General features: G+C 40.1%; 1 protein-coding gene across 2 annotated transcripts; it reads left to right on the top strand.

The window, feature by feature from the left end:
* The first annotated feature begins 13,177 nt into the window (after positions 1-13,177).
* On the top strand, positions 13,178-16,022 carry slc35g2b (solute carrier family 35 member G2b). 2 transcript variants are annotated; one of them, XM_056434064.1, is made up of 2 exons: positions 13,178-13,321; positions 14,572-16,022. In XM_056434064.1, the coding sequence occupies exon 2, from the start codon at positions 14,601-14,603 to the stop codon at positions 15,849-15,851; it is 1,251 nt and encodes a 416-aa protein (XP_056290039.1). In that variant the 5' UTR covers positions 13,178-13,321; positions 14,572-14,600; the 3' UTR covers positions 15,852-16,022. The 2 variants fall into 2 exon arrangements, with proteins under 2 accessions (XP_056290039.1, XP_056290038.1); XM_056434063.1 differs by having other exon boundaries at positions 13,178-13,407.
* The last annotated feature ends 2,126 nt before the right edge of the window (positions 16,023-18,148 follow it).

The following is an 18,148-nucleotide window of genomic DNA, read 5'->3' as shown; positions in this document are numbered from 1 at the left end:
CACTTACACTTTTGAGTATGAACATTTGACCATAATGTTACCATAATCATAAATACAACGTTTTGTCATTTCTTCTTTGCAACAATAAGGCTTTCCTTTAAAAGTGCGACACACAGCAACATTTGAAGTCCTCAATAAGTAAATAGTTTGAGAAACTTCAAATTAATTCTGCTCCGGGGTCATGATGCCAGATCAAACCACCAATAAATGTACCATGAAAATGACGTAACGAGTTAAGGTCGTCGTTCCAGCGTTCTTACCTTCTTTTATTGCCTGCAGCCTCTGGCTCAGTGGTTACGTGACATGGGTGCTGCTGACCTGTCTACGTACGTCACCATTTAACATGACTCATGACCCATTTTGTCGTGACTATCTTTCCCCTCCCCTTGCTCCCTCTCTCCCTCCCCTTCTTTCCTCGCTGTGTCCCTGTCTCTCTCGCGAACAAACATGTAAACACACTACCGCACACACGTACACACTCTCTACCCCCATTTCTTTATTGTATTACATATTCGCAATGTAAGCTAAACAGAAAGCTACGGTCAAACACAGAGTGATATAATTTCATTTTTTACAGAGATTAAAATGTGACAATTTTCAGAGAAAGTAGCAGTGTCTGACATGACTTATCCTCTGCTCAGCTTCATTTTTTAATTCTATGGAGTCCCAGAAATAGCATCTCACATTTTCAGTCTCTTTGCAGTCTGCCAGGTTGCAATGTTGACAGCTGCCTGGTTGCTCAAATAGGATCCCCCGGGCCAGACAATCTGTGGAAAATCAGTGAGAGAATAAAAGGCAGAGTAACAGAAAGATAACAGTTGGTAGGGCGTAGATCTGTCTCAACAGCACGTGGTCAAGTCGATTCATAATACCAAGAAAAGCAGTGCCAGAAATGAGGGCACGCAGGCATTACTTCAAAAAAACCTCTTTAGTTACACTTCTTTGAATCCTCTTCTAATGAGGCCATTTTAGGATGAAGTGGGGGATGAATCAACAAATACTCCCCAAATAGCCGACACTGGCTGGCTCAAACCATAACGTGAGTAACAGTGTCTCTTCTAGGATTTCCCACTGTCAGTGACTATGTTTACATGCATCAAATATGACCCCGAAAACAATCACCTGCTGATGAGAGGCTCCTGTACCTACAATGAAGCACAAAACAGGCGTGCCCTTTCCCCAAATATTGGTGTGATCGCCCTTGAGCTTCCGGCTAATGCGATACGAAACAGCTTTAATATTAAAGGTTTATGTAAATGACTCAACAGGAGCATTAAACCGATTGTCATTGTGCCTTTTGCACACGGTCAGAAAGCCTGCCTCTGTATTGTGTGCTATACCTTCCTCCCTGTGATATCACTCATCTCCCCGTGGGTCCATCTGTTCTCACAAAGGAGGTTTATGAGGTGGCTTTGTGTGCTGGAGCTGACCAGCTCCATCTGGTAACAAAGCAGAAAAGATAATGGCCACTGGGAGAGGTAGGCCGTCGATAAGGGCCATGGCGTGCAAGCAATAACAAACACAGTGTGCTGTGGGGGCCCTTCAGGCTTGTAGTACGCTTAAGGGGAGAGAATACATTGCTTGGAGGGCTCCAACATCAATGTATTCAGACTCTTAAGAGAGTCTTTCCTTTGGCACCTTTATTTTGAAATTGACATGCTGAAACTTTCTCGGCCAAATGACTCGCACCGTGTGCATGACAACCAGCTATTATCCAGGTCTCTACTCAGTGTGATTCATGTCCTTCTTTCTTCTCATGAAATTATTGGCTAATTAAAATGCACCAGAGCACAGGGCCATTATAATCTGTTTTGGCTTGGAATGGCGATGACATTTCTGGCTCTATTATATTAGTATAAAGTATGTTAAGCTGTCAGCCACACTGACAAAACTGATGATCTACGTTCTCGCCACGCCTGATTGAAACACTGCCGTTTACACACTGGCTCTGTTATCGCACCTCCTTTTCCTCCTCTTCTCACTCTCTTGTCAACCTTTCCAGCACAAATGCAAAATTATCTCTGCGTCAGATTTTATGTCATGGCAACTGTGTTTGTGGAGATCAATGTAATGGGTTGACCTGACTGCTGCAATCAATATTCTGTTGTATCTGGCGACAAGGAGTGTTCGAGGAAAATGTTCCCTTCCACTAAAATCAAAACAAAGTGCTCATGGTCTAATAAACTGAGAGTACACATGTTAATGGATATTTCAAGAGGCAACTCCAAGGGTGTAATCAAACGTTCTTGCTAAATTTAGAAGCTGAATCAAAAATACATGCAGGTTTAATGAAGAAATGCATAAAGCCCCCTATATTATATATATATTAATTAGTGCTGTGAAAAATTACGCGTTAACTCAGTTAATTCAATTACAGGTTTAACTAGTTTAAAAAAAAAACGCATTTAGCGCATGCGCAGAATGAGCTTCCAATCCGTCTGTTGTTGGTCGTCGGGACGAAAAAAAAGTCACTTGCAAAATGAGCTTCCAATACACCTTCAATCTGAACTCTGTCCGCTCTCATGCAGACGGTCTGTTCATCGGTAATGATCCTTCCGCAGGTTCACCTCCGGAAACCTTGTTACGACTTTTACTTCCTGTAGATCAGGGTCTCGACACGTTGATCGCGACCTGCCAGTCGATCGCGGCGTAGTGTCGGTAGATCGCATGACATTAAAGAGATTGGCCCGCCCCCTGACATGTTCTCTATAGCACGTCTTTGTTCTTTTATTAAACTAAACGTCTGTTGTTGATCGTATCTCCACAGCAGCATGTCATTTCTGTCTCTTCGCGTTGCGTTAACACTTATCGATCTCCGTCTCGCGCGCCACAGAGCTCCGTGCGCGCGCATCGGGACCGAGCAAAAAAAAGTCACTTGTCAATCTGTCCACCTTTAGATTGTATCATGGTGGAGTTAATGGTTGACAAACAAGAGAAAAATGTTCTGTTTAACCCTCCTGTTACCTTTACATTTACGAACATATTTTACCCTCGGGGTCAATTTGACCCCAGCAATTAAAACCTCCAGAAAATTATTATAATTAATATTGCTTCCCAAGTTTAAGTGTGAGGTACTTTATGTTTGTTTGTTGACTACCTAAATAGCCCTTTAAATAAATAAAAAAGTTGATATTTCTGATATGTTTGACAGTGAAAAACAGCCTGGGGTCAAATTGACCCCAAAGAACACCGACATTAAACATTGAATGGGGTCAAATTGACCCGAAAGGTAACAGGAGGGTTAAACATTCTGTTTAGGATGAAGATGTATTAATGTTCCATATGGAAGAAAACTGCTAAATAACTGCTGAGTTGCAGCACCATTGTATAGAAGAATGTATAAATGTATATATCCGTCTTTTGTCATAAATCTCTATGTTCTCACAAAATATACCGAGAATATCGGTAATATGTGATTAATCATGATTAATCCACAAAAACCTGTGATTAATCCGATTAAAATTTTTATTCGTTTCACAGCCCTAATATTAATTAATGTGTTACTGTCAGCCATTCCCATGAAAAGACCAAAAGCAAGAATTAATTTGTTTCTCTGTACTTTCTCACTTCCCTGACTGTGGCACTCGGCCCAGAACCCATGCATTCTTACTAAATCTTTCAAAATATGTCACAAATTTATAACATTTCTCTTGAATAAGCAGTCATTTTCCAAATCGGTTGAGTATTATAGTCATTAGTGAAAATGATTCAAGTAGAGGTAAATGGTGCTTTTTTTGGAAACTATTTTCTGCCGTGAATGAAAACACATTTTGTCCACTTATCGTTAACTGGACCATGACGGTGTATGTGGGAAATAAACTTCAGTGCCTATGTTGGTGGTCAAGAAGGAGAACGCTGTGTGGCTCAGTGTTGTATACTTCGCCGTGCTAAAGGCATAGCTCTGGGGATAGCAATGGCAGCACGTTTCGTGCTAATTGGCAAATGTTAGCATCCTAACATGCTAAACTAAGATGGTACATTAGCATTGTGAGCATGCTGAGGTTAGCATGTAGCCCACAGCTCTCACAGAGCAAAAGCAATGTTGCAGAATTGTAGTCTTGTTAATAGCTTATTAATAACAATGGGGGGGTATATGAGCCACATTATCCCACACTGCATATCATTATTTATCTCTGTTATGTTTGTGTATTTATGCAAGTAAACCTATACTTAAAAAACTATTTTACAGAGAGTAATGACCTATGTCAGGAAGAGTTTATTCATAGAATCAATCCGTTGTTGGTTTTGGTCTTTTGATGAGTAGAATAGCGCAAGGCAATACATCAAGATCATGTTCTAACACATAGCTTCATTGGCAATCCAATAAAACAGCTTGTCTTTTTTATTTTATTCTCATGTTATGGAGCGGCAATTTCACTGACAGCACACCGATGTTGAAAAGGGGGATTTTGATTTAGGCCTCTATTTCACACAGGGCACCAGTGAATCCATAACACCACCGATAAATCAACTTGGTCTCTGACCTTTTCCACTCCCAGTACTCCATCGTAAAACACCACTGTTATGATGCAGATGATGATGAATTCTCGGTCAAATAATGAGTTGTGTCTCATAATCGGAGCCCACATTTTGCTGTCATTGCTGGTGTGTGTCACAGTGATGGCCCTGTGTGGGAAAGAAGTCATCACATGTCATAACATCCTGCATTTGTTTCTCTTCTCCCTCTGATGTCCAATTAGAAACCCCCTCAGGGATTGATTTTGATAAATACATGATACTGGACAGCTTGTTTTGTAGCTGACTCGTGGCTCCACAGAGGCGGCTAAAGGACACATTTACTCTCGCTCAATCTGATTCCCATTTGCTGTTGTCTTGAGATTGATTTTCTTCAGGTCCTCAGTGGTGATGGTGAAAGCCTCAGTCGACTTCCCGTAAAACAACTAACCTGTAAGAATATAAATTGATCCATTTCCCTTTTCCACTGTTTATTTCTGACTCAATACATCTCAGGATTATCTGTGCCGATCTAAGGTTACTTGGGCAGAGCACAAATCAAAATCGTGCAAAGTCAATACATGCAAAGTCAGTGGTAAGTGGCATACTTTATCCGTGAAAGCAACATTGAATTATAAACTGGGTCATTTTTGCAATGAAGAATTCACCCCTTCATCCAAAAAATGTAAACATAATAAGCATCCAGTGTAACGTTGTCATGTTCCTGCCTTTCTCTCCACGCTACAGTCGGAATTAATATCCCTCAGGTGTCTGCGACCTTTGTAACTGACTCGTGAAAGCTGAACAGAAAGTGTAGAACAGTATCTTTCAGTGATGTACTAAATGTCAGGGCCGGGTCTGAAATGATTTAACATGAACAAGAAATTGAAAAGATATTTTGTGAAAGGATAGTCTCGGGCAGTCAGCGTCGTCCAATCATTGCTCACCTTTAGAGAGAGCGCATTCAGACGGATCTGTTGCAGTTAAAACCACTTATCATAATGTCTGTGACTGAGGGACTGGTGGTTGTCGAGTGTGTGAAATGTTCTCGTCAAAGGCACTTGCATATCATTCACGTCAATTTCACAGTGTTTTTTGTCAAGAAATCAAATGGATGTGAGACAGAACAACATGAGTAAAGGAAATAATTAACTGAGAGTTAATCACATTACAAAGATGTGATGTGTTGACTATAATCATTTGCATTTGACAGTGAATTTCTTGATAAATCCAACAAATGATTTGTCCATAAAATGTCAGAATATAATAAAAAATATACTTCAGAGCCCAGTTTGATGTCTTGTCAGTTTGTTTTTTGCTTGGTTGTGTAAAAAACAGACAAAAGCGAAAGAAAAAAAATAGTATGTTGAAAAATGGGGGGTTAGCTATTAATCGATTGTTAATTATTAATTTTAAATTCTGTCAATCAGCCAATTGATAAAATGACTCACTAGTATGTAAAAGGAGTGACATGACATTTAGTTTAATTTACAGCTATACACACAATTAAGCACCTAAACTTCCAGTGGGAATCAATAAAGGATTATATTTTATTTTCTTACATTTCTAAACACATGAAAATGAGAGCGTCAATGCTGTCACTTCAACTTCAAAAATAAACAAGATGATCATGGTATTTCATGTTTGGCATCATTTGCATGCAGAGAGGGAGCAAAAGATGGGAGACGAACATTCACCAATGAGGTCCCAGAGACTTGAATGTTTTAAGATTAGATCTCAAAATTGTTTATTTTTACATTTTTTTGTGTTTGATTGCTATAGAAATCTCTTCTTCTAGGTTGAACTGCAGGTGTGATTCACACTCCATCCTTTTCAGCTCAAACAACACTTTGATCAGCGTTATTGTTCTGTGTCTCTCCAGCAACTAAAGCCTGCAGCGCTCTCTCACACAGCGAGTGTGATTTATGCAGGCACAGTTTGGTTCATTTTGCACCTCATAATATGAATGACATCCTCCGTGCGCTCCATAACAGCATGACGGATGTATCTTGTCTTGAATACATGCTTTCGCCGCTGCTGCTTCCTCTTAGGCTTCCGGTCTCCATCTCTCTCTCTATCAAGCTCTGAACTCTCAAATGGAAGGTCAATAAAACAGCCTCCATGGCAGCTCGATGATCCATTAAGACATGTTCACGATTCTAAATCTAATAAATTGTGCAGGGCATGATTTGTGAATCAGATCAGAGGAGACGTAACGCTGTTGAAAACGGGCATTCTCACGAGAGGAAGCGTCTAGTCAGAAGCGCTGCATGCATTATACAACAGCCCATGCACACAAAGGCTGCCGCCATCAGGCTGCTGTGTGGCAGAAGGGGGGATGAGGCATTGGCTAATCCAAACCAGAAATGGCCATGTCTAACTCTGATGTGAGGGGGAAGCACCTGGGGCAAAACTGGATGCTTCTATTCCAGATGGTCTTGGCAATGTCACTCTAAGATATAGTAGAAAATATTGTTTTTTCCAGCACAGTATATGTACATTTTTTCATGTGGTACCCTTTCTAGATGGACTTAGTCTAATTTTTTTACATCCTATATAAGAGTCTCTGTCAAGGCTAATGCCACAGGTAGCAAGGTACAGGAGCTCAAACGCAGAGGAATCGAGAGGACTCAATGTAGATGAACAAAAAGGCGCTCTTTAATAAGGCAAAAAACAGGTTACAACAAAAACAACAAGGTCCAAAAGGGACAGGCAGAGGATCGTCGGTCAGGGCAGGCAGGCAGGCAGGATCAGGTACGAAGGACAAGACGATGGAAAAAACAACAACAATCCAGCAAAAGACATGGGAAATAGTGGCACAATATATGTATTGATTAAGAAGATTTTTTTTCTTTATGCAAAAAACAAAATTAAAAATGTCATGCATTCATACAAATCACAAATCATACAAAACTTTTTTCTGATTTATTGCTTATATTATTGATTTACAGCAAAAAGAAAACTCAAATATCCTATCTCTAATAATTAGAATATCGAAAAATATAGTATAGGTATTAAACAAATGAAAATTTTTGAATACCTAAAAAAACACCTGCAAGGGTTTTTCCCCCTTGACAAACAACACTCTGTTATAAATTTTTTTTTTTTGGTGAGGAAATATTAAAAATTTTTTGAGATAGGAGAGTGAGTTTTCTTAAGCTGCTAATCATAATCAGCAAAAAAAAAATAATAAGCAATAATATTTCAGTGTTGATTTGTAATGAGACCAGAATGCATGACATTTTTTTTTTTAATAATTTTTAAAAAAAAGAACTTTATCACAATATTCTAATTTTCTGAGACAGTCCTGTATATGGGGACAACGGGTGTATGACATGGAAACAGGTGTACGACATGAGACATTAACGAGACGAGTGGCTGAGGGCAGGTGCAGGGAATGACACAATCAAGGAGACAGGAGAGGCTGAGGGCAGGTGAAGGGGATGAAACGATCAAGGAAACAGAGGAGACACAGAGAAGACACAGTGGAGACACAGAGGAGACACAGAGGAGACACAGAGTACACACAGAACAGAACCTTACAGTCTCCAATGCAAAGGTATTCACTTTGTTGAACAGCCCCAGAGCACATGGCTACTCACGCATATGCCTGACTTATTGTCTATCCATAGTGAAAACTGAAGATGTCTTCTCCACGGGTTTACTCTCATACGGAGATGTAGAGTTGGGCAAACAACACCGGCAGTGATTCCCTTGCTCACCCCATAATGTCACTGAGTCTGAGACATTTCAGGATTTCAAATTGAATGTCAGACGCTGCATAAAGGTGTTGAAGGCCGTGTGACGCACCTGCTCATACAACGCGTCTCACCTGTCTGATTCCTTCCCTCATATAGTAGTGATGGGAAAGTTATACATTTAACTTGTAAAAGTATGTCCTCTGCTCCCTTGGGTGACATGTTCAGCCCGCTTGTCAGTGGATCTAACTGTTTAACTGCATCTTTTGGTTCCTTAAGCGTCATTTCTTCAGCTGGACTATATAATAATTTCAATAATCCCCATCACATGCAAAAGAATTATCCCATACTATCCAATTTAGTATGATATTAAACACACAATGCAAACAAATGAGAATTTGTTTTATCTCACACATCTACTGCTAACACTCATCAAAGTCTCGAGGAACAGGCTCACTGTAAGACATCTCAAAGTGATGTCAGTTATAAAGAGCTCTCACAGGCACAGCAAAAATAAGGAAAATTCAAATTAACGTCTGCCGGAGCTTCAGGAGCCAATTATGCTCCACATCGGCTGCTTTGTGGACCTGATAATATCACAGTAAATGAAAATAAATGTGTTAAAACTCATCATCTGCTATAATGGGAACAAGTATGATCAGAGGTGTTGATGTGTTCTGTTTTTTTACTGCTTTTTCTTTAATAATAAGCTTTCTATATCGTCAATTTTGAATTATATTTTTGGGTAGGTGTAGGATAAATAATTGCTCAGATTTTTCTGAGCATGATGATTTTATATTGAAGGTGTGTGTACCTGCTGAGTGTACTTTGATTACACAGAGGCTCATTCGTTGTGATACAGTAACTATTGTAAGGACTAATGACTGATTTCCTCGTAGTTTTCTACTTCGTGTTATTAAGATGCAGTTCATTTACAAGGTGGGGTGGGCGTGGTTACTTTTAGAGTTACTTAGTGAAATACAATGTTTTTCTGTGTTTCTTATACAATATCAAGACAGACTGAACTATCGCTGTATTAACTGTTGTAGATTGTATGACCAAACACATGATGATTTATGACTAAACACCTTATCTTGACTTTATTATGCTAAACTCAAGGCATCACACTATGGTGACATCTGTGTATTAAAGCATATATCATTGTAATGCCTTTCGGGCCCCCGGCACCAAGGAGTCGCCAACACCAACGAGGTTCTGTTCATTAACATGCTTTATTTCTCAGCAGACCGCACAACGACGCCTCTGCTCACACTCCACTCTCAACTGCTCCTTTTAAGAGAGCAGCGTCGGCTGCTGACTGATTGCCAATCAGCCAGAGCAGCTGGCTGATTACCAACCAGAGACTCCATCCCCACAGCTGCCACAATCATGCATTATAAACTTATTTATATTGCACTTATGATAAGTGCAATATAAATGAACTTGACTTACTTACTTACATATGATCTTTGATTATACATGTTCATGATTAATGTGTGTGACCAGATACTTCTTTACACCTTGTGAACATTGAAAGGGTAACAATTGGTATTTGTTGAGGGTGGAATAAAATATATCAAACCCAGAAAAGAAGCTCCTCTTTATGAAGTAGGAATGTTCCTCATCTCATACATATTTAAAAAGGCTCGATTTAGAACAAACTGCTGAATTGGCCCATTTATGATTTATTGAGGTCTGAGGAGCTATTTGGTATTGGGCTCTGCAAAAAGTAAGCAAAGGTGCGGGATGCTTGCCAATAGGGATGAGCTATTCTCAGAGAAATCTTTGCAGGTAGAATCACATTGGAAAAAAGTTTGAAGTAGTGAATTATTAACGGTGTGTTCTTGCAGACGGAGTGAACGTCCAGCCAGCCTACCTGCAGCATTTTAGATTCATTCACTGGCAATCCATAGGATTTGCATTTAAGTTGCCACATACACTACCGTTCAAAAGTTTGGGGTCACTTAGAAATGTCTTTATTTTTCAAAGAAAAGCACTGTTTTTTCAATAAAGATAACATGAATCAAAAATACACACTATACATTGTTAATGTGGTAAATGACTATTCTAGGTGGAAGTGTCTGGTTTCTAATGAAATATCTCCATAGGTGTATAGAGGCCCATTTCCATCAACTATCACTCCAGTGTTCTAATGGTACATTGTGTTTGCTAATCGCCTTAGAAGACTAATATCTGATTAGAAAACCCTTGTGCAATTATGTTAGCACAGCTGAAAACAGTTATGCTGGTGATATAAGCTGTACAACTGGCCTTCCTTTGAGCTTGAAGTTTGAAGAACAAAATTAATACTTCAAATATTAATCATTATTTCGAACCTTGTCAATGTCTTGATTATATTTTCTATTCAATTTTCAATTCATTTGATAAATAAAAGTGAGTTTTCATGGAAGACACGACATTGTCTGGATGACCCCAAACTTTTGAACGGTAGTGTATGTTTGTAGATATTAACACTGGACCTGTCTGTTAATAAGGACATTTCCAGGCATGCTTGAACTCATTCTCTATGGTACTTGTCACCCTCAGCCATAAAGGTGAAAGCAAAATGAACCACTTCTATTCTCCCATCACACACACAAATTGCCTATTTAAGCCACCATCTTCCATTCACCAGACTTTGTTTGCTCCATGTCAGTGACAGCCCTGCTCTCACCTTCCAAATCCTTACTTTCCGTATAAGCCTTGTCAGTGGGGCAAAAGAAGGGATGGCGGTATGTCGTTGTTCTGCTTTCCGGCTAATACAATTGAGATATAACTGCTTCATCAGTGTCAGACGGCCAAAGCCCCAGACGGAAGATAAATAAGCCACACGTTCATCATGAAAGCCTTTTAGAGGATGTGTTGGGAAAGCAAAATACAGGCGATCAATAGAAAACACAACAAGGCTCTTATATGTTCTCTAATATGCTCCTCAAAAAAAGAATGAGAGCGTAATATAATTACATTTTCAGTAGAAAGAACCCATTATAAGAAAATTAAGAAAAGATTAAGATAGATATGAGCTGAGAGTTGCATGGATTGGTATGGAGCTGTTGGTCATTTGAGTTTCACATAAATGGAAATGCACAACATTTAAACCTTTCAAAAGTTCACAGTAGAAGTTTTAAAATCGTATGTCTCGGTATTGCTTTTGCACAACCTTCTTGCATTAAAGGTGAAAAAGCTTTTCCACTCATGAACTACGTATAGTAAGTGGAGTTTTACAAACTATTTATATGATATACAATGCAATCAATACACCTATTGTTTTAAGGAGAGTATGTGCCAGCAGAGCTTCTACTAAAGCTGCCTGACATCAAATGAGTGGTCGGGATTAAAGAAGCTTAAGGTGTTGCTATCTCTTTAGAGATATTAAATAGAGCAGATTAATTCCCCTGTGAAGTATATATAATTAAAAACTATCCAGCGTTTCACTTTATTGACCTCTTCAACAGTTTGAATTTCCCATAAATTAATTAGATAATCATAAGAACTATCCATTCATAGTGATTATGCCCGGTTTTATTCATAGAGTTTACGGTGTTTCAATCGTCCCTCAATTTAATCATGTGACGCTTCAAACGTTACAGCTTCAGTCACATCGTAGTATTTTCATTTTAAATAAACATCATGTGTTGTGGAAAAATGTAGATGCTGTTAACTTATTCAAAACCAACACAATATTACAGAAAGGACTACAGAGGCTCACAACCTATACATCAAATACAAATACATTTTAAGGAATTGTTTGACGTTTTGGGTGTTATTTCATTTTCCCAAAGTTAAATGTGAAAAGAATACAACTCTCATGGCATGATTTCAATTATTCATTGGTGTTTTAATGATACAGAATGGCACATAAATATTACAAGGCCAAATAGTTATACGCCAATGATACATTTTTAAAATCCATCCTTAAACATTCACTTTTACACAAAAGCACCATTATTTTTCTACATTCTGCAACGTTGACTTCATAAGATGATGAAACAGTCATGCCAAATATTTGCACCCAAAGTAGGTCAATGTTGTTGCTTTGGGTTCCTGTCCCCTGCCATCTGATTGACTCGCTGTAAATAGCTCAATGTAAATGTTGACACAGAGATAATTGCCACAACGACACAAATCACCTTCCTCAGTGCTCTGTGCCAAATAAAGTCAGTAATTCTCCCGCTTGAGGCAGCATGGTCTGAATTACCAGCCGAGGATCCTGTTGCATTGCCTGGGGGGTAAACTCAACAATCTAATTTTAGTGCTTTCAACTTCCCCCATCTTTAACTGACTATATATGTTTGTCTGCCTTTCATCAGCCCACAGTCCACATGTGCAACCCTCCCCTTTCCTTTGAGGTTGTTTTGTCGTCCACCAAATGGATCACTGTATTTAGAAAGTGGCGGTTAAAAGCAATGGTCCTTAAAACAGACACTGTTCTTAGCTGTTTGGAATACGTCGAGTAAAAGGCGCCGCACACAAGGGACAAGCAGCGGTCTCATGAGACTCTTCTTTGAGCAAATGAAAGGGTCCCAGAGAGGGTTATGGGAACAATCACCTCAAGCTGCAAATAAAATAAATATTCAACCAGTAGCTTTTATACTTGCAAATGTGGGGCAAACAAAAAATGTTGCAAATAAAACTAGACAATCCGAAATCTAGCATGGTATAAACCCGAAAGGTAAGGCTATACCCTTTAAACAGGAAACCTATACAGCATGTAAAGTGCAATTAAACTGATGTGGGGGAAAGATGGGAGACATGGGCTTTTTTAAATTTCATCAAAGTATAATTACTTCAAATTGACAAATCAAATCTTCCTCCTGAATTAGATAGGATTTAATCTTATGACCATGATGATGATGATGATGACTGGCCAACGCACGTAGGTGCAAGCAGTCTTGGGGAGGAGGATGAGGAGGAGGAGAACCCACAGTATGTGACAGTGACAGTTGCTTTTGTCCCCGGCTTTCCAAACCCGCGTCAGCTTCACAATCACCATCACCATCATCACCACCATCATCATCATCTTCATCATCATCGCACTCGGCAACAGCCGCTTCAGCAGCAGCAGAGAGGCGGCGTCCATCCGCAGCGTGGAGAGCAAATAAGCAGCACGCATCTTCAAGAGGCGCTCGACTCGAAGAGGAAGATGGGGAAATGGCAGTTGGCCAAATGTAAGGATCAAGAGATTAAACAAGGTCTTGATTTATGATACAACCCCGGGTGTATGCATCAATAGGAACTATTCGAACAACAAGAGGTAAGACGATATTGTGTTTTTCTTTTTGCACACAGATATCGCTTTACTATGCAAACGCTAAAAATGTCCATAACGATTTGTCAGGGGTTGGAGGCTCTTTGCCAGTTTGACCCTGCATTAAACTACATGTTAGTAATTAGCATGTCTTTCAGGATATTGCGTTCATCAAATTCTGTTCGAAGAAATCATGATTTTCGTTCGTGATTTTCTGTCTCGAATTTCTGGAAATAATAGTTAATCAAGCCATCGTCCAATTGGCTGTATAAGTGCTCACAGCACTTGAGGTCTCTTTTTAGACTCAAAATGATGAAATGTTAAATTTTGTTATCATTATCCCTCGATCTGACATAATATTACTATCGTTTATTATTAGATTAAGTTTGTATTCATGTACGTTTCCAAAAGGAGGAGCAATCGCATTTAAGAGGAAAAGAAGGAAATACGAGTATATATCTGCCCCCTTGTGGTTATATTTACGACGTGTCTTCGGGGATTGGCAAAATTAATGTAGTGTATATAACATATTTTTAATTTGTATATATAATATATATATATATATATATATATATATATGTGTGTGTGTGTGTGTGTTGATTGTATTACATTTGTTCATCTCACTCTTAAACCAAATCCCATTGCTGTTTTAAGGAAACATGTCTGAAACTGAAACTGAAACGACGTTTCACAGTCCTTGTTCCGGGGTTTGATCATTTATGTTGTGCAACTCCATTCATTTCATACGTGTCCCACATTCATGTATCGTCCCCTGGGTGGTTTCCTGTTATGTCATTGCATTCCCATCAGACTGCATCAACCTCAGAGTGTTTGCTGCTTGGCTTATTTGAGCTCACATGGGATATTTATAGAAGTACCACAGTAAAAGGTATAAGTAAGGTAGTTATGATACAGTGAGTGCAAGCTTTATCTGTGTGCATGCATGCATTTATACGTGTGTTTAAGTGTGTGTGTGTGTGTGTGTGTGTGTGTGGTGTGTGTGGTGTGAGGGGTGGATACTGAGGAAACCAGTTGAGAATGACATTTCTTTCTGTTTCAGAAAAGCTGAAATTAAATCAAACTCCAGGGCAAAATGCATTTTATTAGTATTTTCAACACATTTTTCGAGTCACATGCTAACATTTCAATAATTCGTGTGTCATCTTTCAGACTATACCCCATCCGAAGCATAAGGAAACATGGATGTATCTTCATCCTCGTTGCAGTATGGATCAAAAAAGCGGGTAAAAATTCACCCGAACACAGTGACAGTGAAATATGCCACTCACTGCCCCCAGCCGGGCGATGAAGGGTATGATGATGCACCCTCTTTTGAGGAGTTTGGCGCCTTCGCCGAGTCTAATGTGGGAAAGAGACTGGTGTCGGACAGCAAAGGTAGCAGGACTTTGTTTGGAACCTTGGAGACCCAGCCGAAGCAGCCGAGTGTGCAAAAAGACAAGGGGGTTGGGGGCCAGCTGGCCAGCTTCGGAGAGGCGAATGTGCTGGCCTCCAGGGTGACGTGGATGGCCTTGTTCGGGGCTGCAATGGCTCATGGCTGCGTGGCACTCATTACTCGTTTAGCAGCTGACCGCTCTAAAGTGCCCTCCCTCGAGCTTCTCTTCATCCGCTCCGTCATCCAGTTGTTGTCTATCCTGGTGGTCTTCTACTACCACGAGGCCCCCTTTGGCCCTAAGGGCTACCGGCTGCGTCTCTTCTTCTACGGCGTGTGCAATGTGATCTCTATCACCTGCGCCTACACCTCTTTTGCTATCGTACCACCCAGTAACGGCACCCTCATGTGGCGTGCCTCTACCACCGTCTTCAGTGCAATACTGGCCTTCCTGTTGCTGGACGAGCGGCTGGGCTACACAGACGTGGTCACAGTGGTGGGAAGCGTGTTCGGTCTATGCCTGGTCATGGTGCCCAATGTGGCAGGCGAGGAGAAGTCCAGGCTGGGGTTTTGGAAGGAGGCCTTTGGCTACACAATGACAGTGATGGCTGGTTTGACCGGCGCCCTCTCCATGATCGTATATCGAGCCATTAAGGAGCGGGTCAGCATGTGGACGGCACTCTTTACCTTCGGCTGGACGGGCACGGTTTGGGGTGCCTCCACCATGTTTGTCATGCAGCAGCCCATCATTCCTCTGGATGGAGAGACCTGGGGCTATTTAATTGGGATCTGCATCTGCTCCACCGTGGCGTTCCTCGGAGTCTACTACGCTCTAAACAAGTTTCATCCAGCCTTAGTTAGTACAGTGCAGCACCTGGAGATCGTGGTGGCCATGTCCCTCCAGCTCATTGTTCTGAGGATGGTCCCGTCGGTCTACGACATCATCGGAGGCCTGGTCATCGTGGTCAGCGTGTTCACCCTGACGGGAGTCAAGCTGTACAGGGTGAGCAGGGCCATTCGACAGGATTATCAAGAGATCCTAGACTCACCAATCAAATGAGTTTTGATATGTCAGTGTATTTGTTTACAATGTTGCTTGGTTGTGCAATTTAAAGAATGTCTGGATCTTCATCTAATGATGTTGTATTGCTGTGTTGTTGGAAGGGTGCCAGTTGTGTAACTAATGTCTTAATATGTGTGTGTGAAATAAAAGACAAATGTAAGATGGTGACTATGTCCCCCTGGTAGTACTGCTTTAATGTCTAATTGTGTCCAAGACCAAAACGTCAGAAAAAAAGTCTGTTTCATTTTTCTGTTATATTTGGAACCATATTGAATATGGTCTTGTGAGTGGCGGTGTATGATGATCATTTTAATGTTATGCACCTTTTATAGTAATAACATCAACCAGGTGGGGTGTATCCCTCTATTGTCACTGCCACAGTTGTCACACTGTGTAAATGTCAGCCCAGAAGTCATTCTACATACAAGGAATGAAAGAATACAAATAAATACCATCATGTTTCATAAAATAACTGGTATTGCCTTTCTTAGCCTTAATCTGTTGCTTGCTGTGTAATTTCCTCAAATAAAATGCTATTGTAGAGGAAGCATATGAACAGGAGTGGATACATGGTTTATGGAAGATCAAACCATATTTCGTACACAAGCTTTACCTTTCAGTGCTTTCTTTCTGCTTGTCACGCAGGTTCTGGAACCAGCAGCCGCTTGATATTTAACACTAGCGATTACATCTCTGGGCGCTGCTTCTGTTTACTTTCAGATGTAAATCAACCTAATGCCCAGAGGCAGGTCAACTGAATTGAATTAGTCCCCTTTAACAACATGAGCCCGTCAGAGCTGTTTTTCTACATGTCAGTGGTTCACCAGGGCTGTTTCCTTTCTCTGTATAGGGCAGTCAGTCTCTGTGATTTCCCCAAGGCAAAGCAACAGGGATGGAGTGATATAAAGACATAATGATGACGCAGAGCAGATGAAAGAGGACATGTTGCGGTTCAAACCTGACACACCAAGGATATTTCACAAAGAGCCCAGCAGGTGGCATTCACAATCCACTCCATCACTTAGTCAGAGTGAGCTGGAGTGAAACGTTACAGTAAATCATGATGGTGGTATCTCCACTGGTTCATACTTATTAGCTATGGACAGTTATTGCATCAAAACAACTCAAACACATGACATGACACACTTCAATCAAACCCTGTTTATTTAGTGAGCAGATGTAGAAGTATTGGTCAACCTCATGACTTGATAAAGGGTTATTATTAATGTATTTATATTGAAATAATCAGCATTGTGGTTATAACCACACACAAAGCAGAAGTGTTGCTCACATTTATTCATTCTGTGTGATGATACTCTCCTATCACTAAAATGATAAGTAAACAAGCTCAATTAGTGTACAACCAAAAATTGAACAACAATCATAAACACATAATAATGTGACATTGTCTTTTACTTTGAAGAAGCACTTTTCCTGTCATGTCAGATTCTCTTTTAAAACACGCCGAGAGTTTATTTTTCAAACTAAAATATGTGAATAAAATGAGATGAAGTGGGTTTTGTCCGCATTATGTGTGTTGTATCATGGTCTTGTTTTGAGATGGGATTGGGTGCAGAAAGCAGAATACATGTAGAGGAGGCCCATCTGTTTGAGCAGGAAACAGATTGCATCCTGCAGCGAGCTGCACAACCTTCCAAATGACTCTGCAACCCGCTTCACCACAGACATGTTTATTAGAAGTGTCATTTCCCAGAAGGTGCCTAAATGGAATTTTATGATGAATTATTGTGTGGATGCATGTGCGTGCATTTAATTACGCTGCACAGTATGATGACTAGAGATTTTGTTGATGAAAGGCTCAAAAACATTAGGCTAATTAGGACTTTCCAACTATTAAATGTAAGTTGGAAAGCTTCGTATAAAGCATCTTAAAGTATACAAACCAGATTACCAGCTGCAGCCAACATTTAGGAAACATTTTGAAATCTAGAAAATAAGGTGTGAACATTTTTGATATGACGTGATTATCTACATATTTCAATTCAATTCAGTTTCAATTCAATTCAATTCAGTTTATTTGTATAGCCCAATTTCACAAATTACAAATTTGTCTCGGAGTGCTTTACAATCTGTACACATAGACATCCCTGCCCCAAAACCTCACATCGGATCAGGAAAAACTCCCAAATAACCCTTCAGGAAAAAAAAAAGGGAAGACACCTTCAGGAGAGCAACAGAGGAGGATCCCTCTCCAGGATGGACAGGTGCAATAGATGTCATGTGTACAGAAGGACAGATTTAGAGTTAAAATACATTCAATGAATATGACAGAG

Source organism: Pseudoliparis swirei, chromosome 16 (assembly GCF_029220125.1).
Source record: "Pseudoliparis swirei isolate HS2019 ecotype Mariana Trench chromosome 16, NWPU_hadal_v1, whole genome shotgun sequence".
Taxonomy (NCBI): domain Eukaryota; kingdom Metazoa; phylum Chordata; class Actinopteri; order Perciformes; family Liparidae; genus Pseudoliparis; species Pseudoliparis swirei.
This window is presented reverse-complemented; position numbering and strand designations above follow the sequence as displayed.

Excerpts from the sequence above, each read along its gene's own strand:
- slc35g2b (XM_056434064.1), top strand. The coding sequence starts at position 14,601 with ATGGATGTATCTTCATCCTCGTTGCAGTATGGATCAAAAAAGCGGGTA.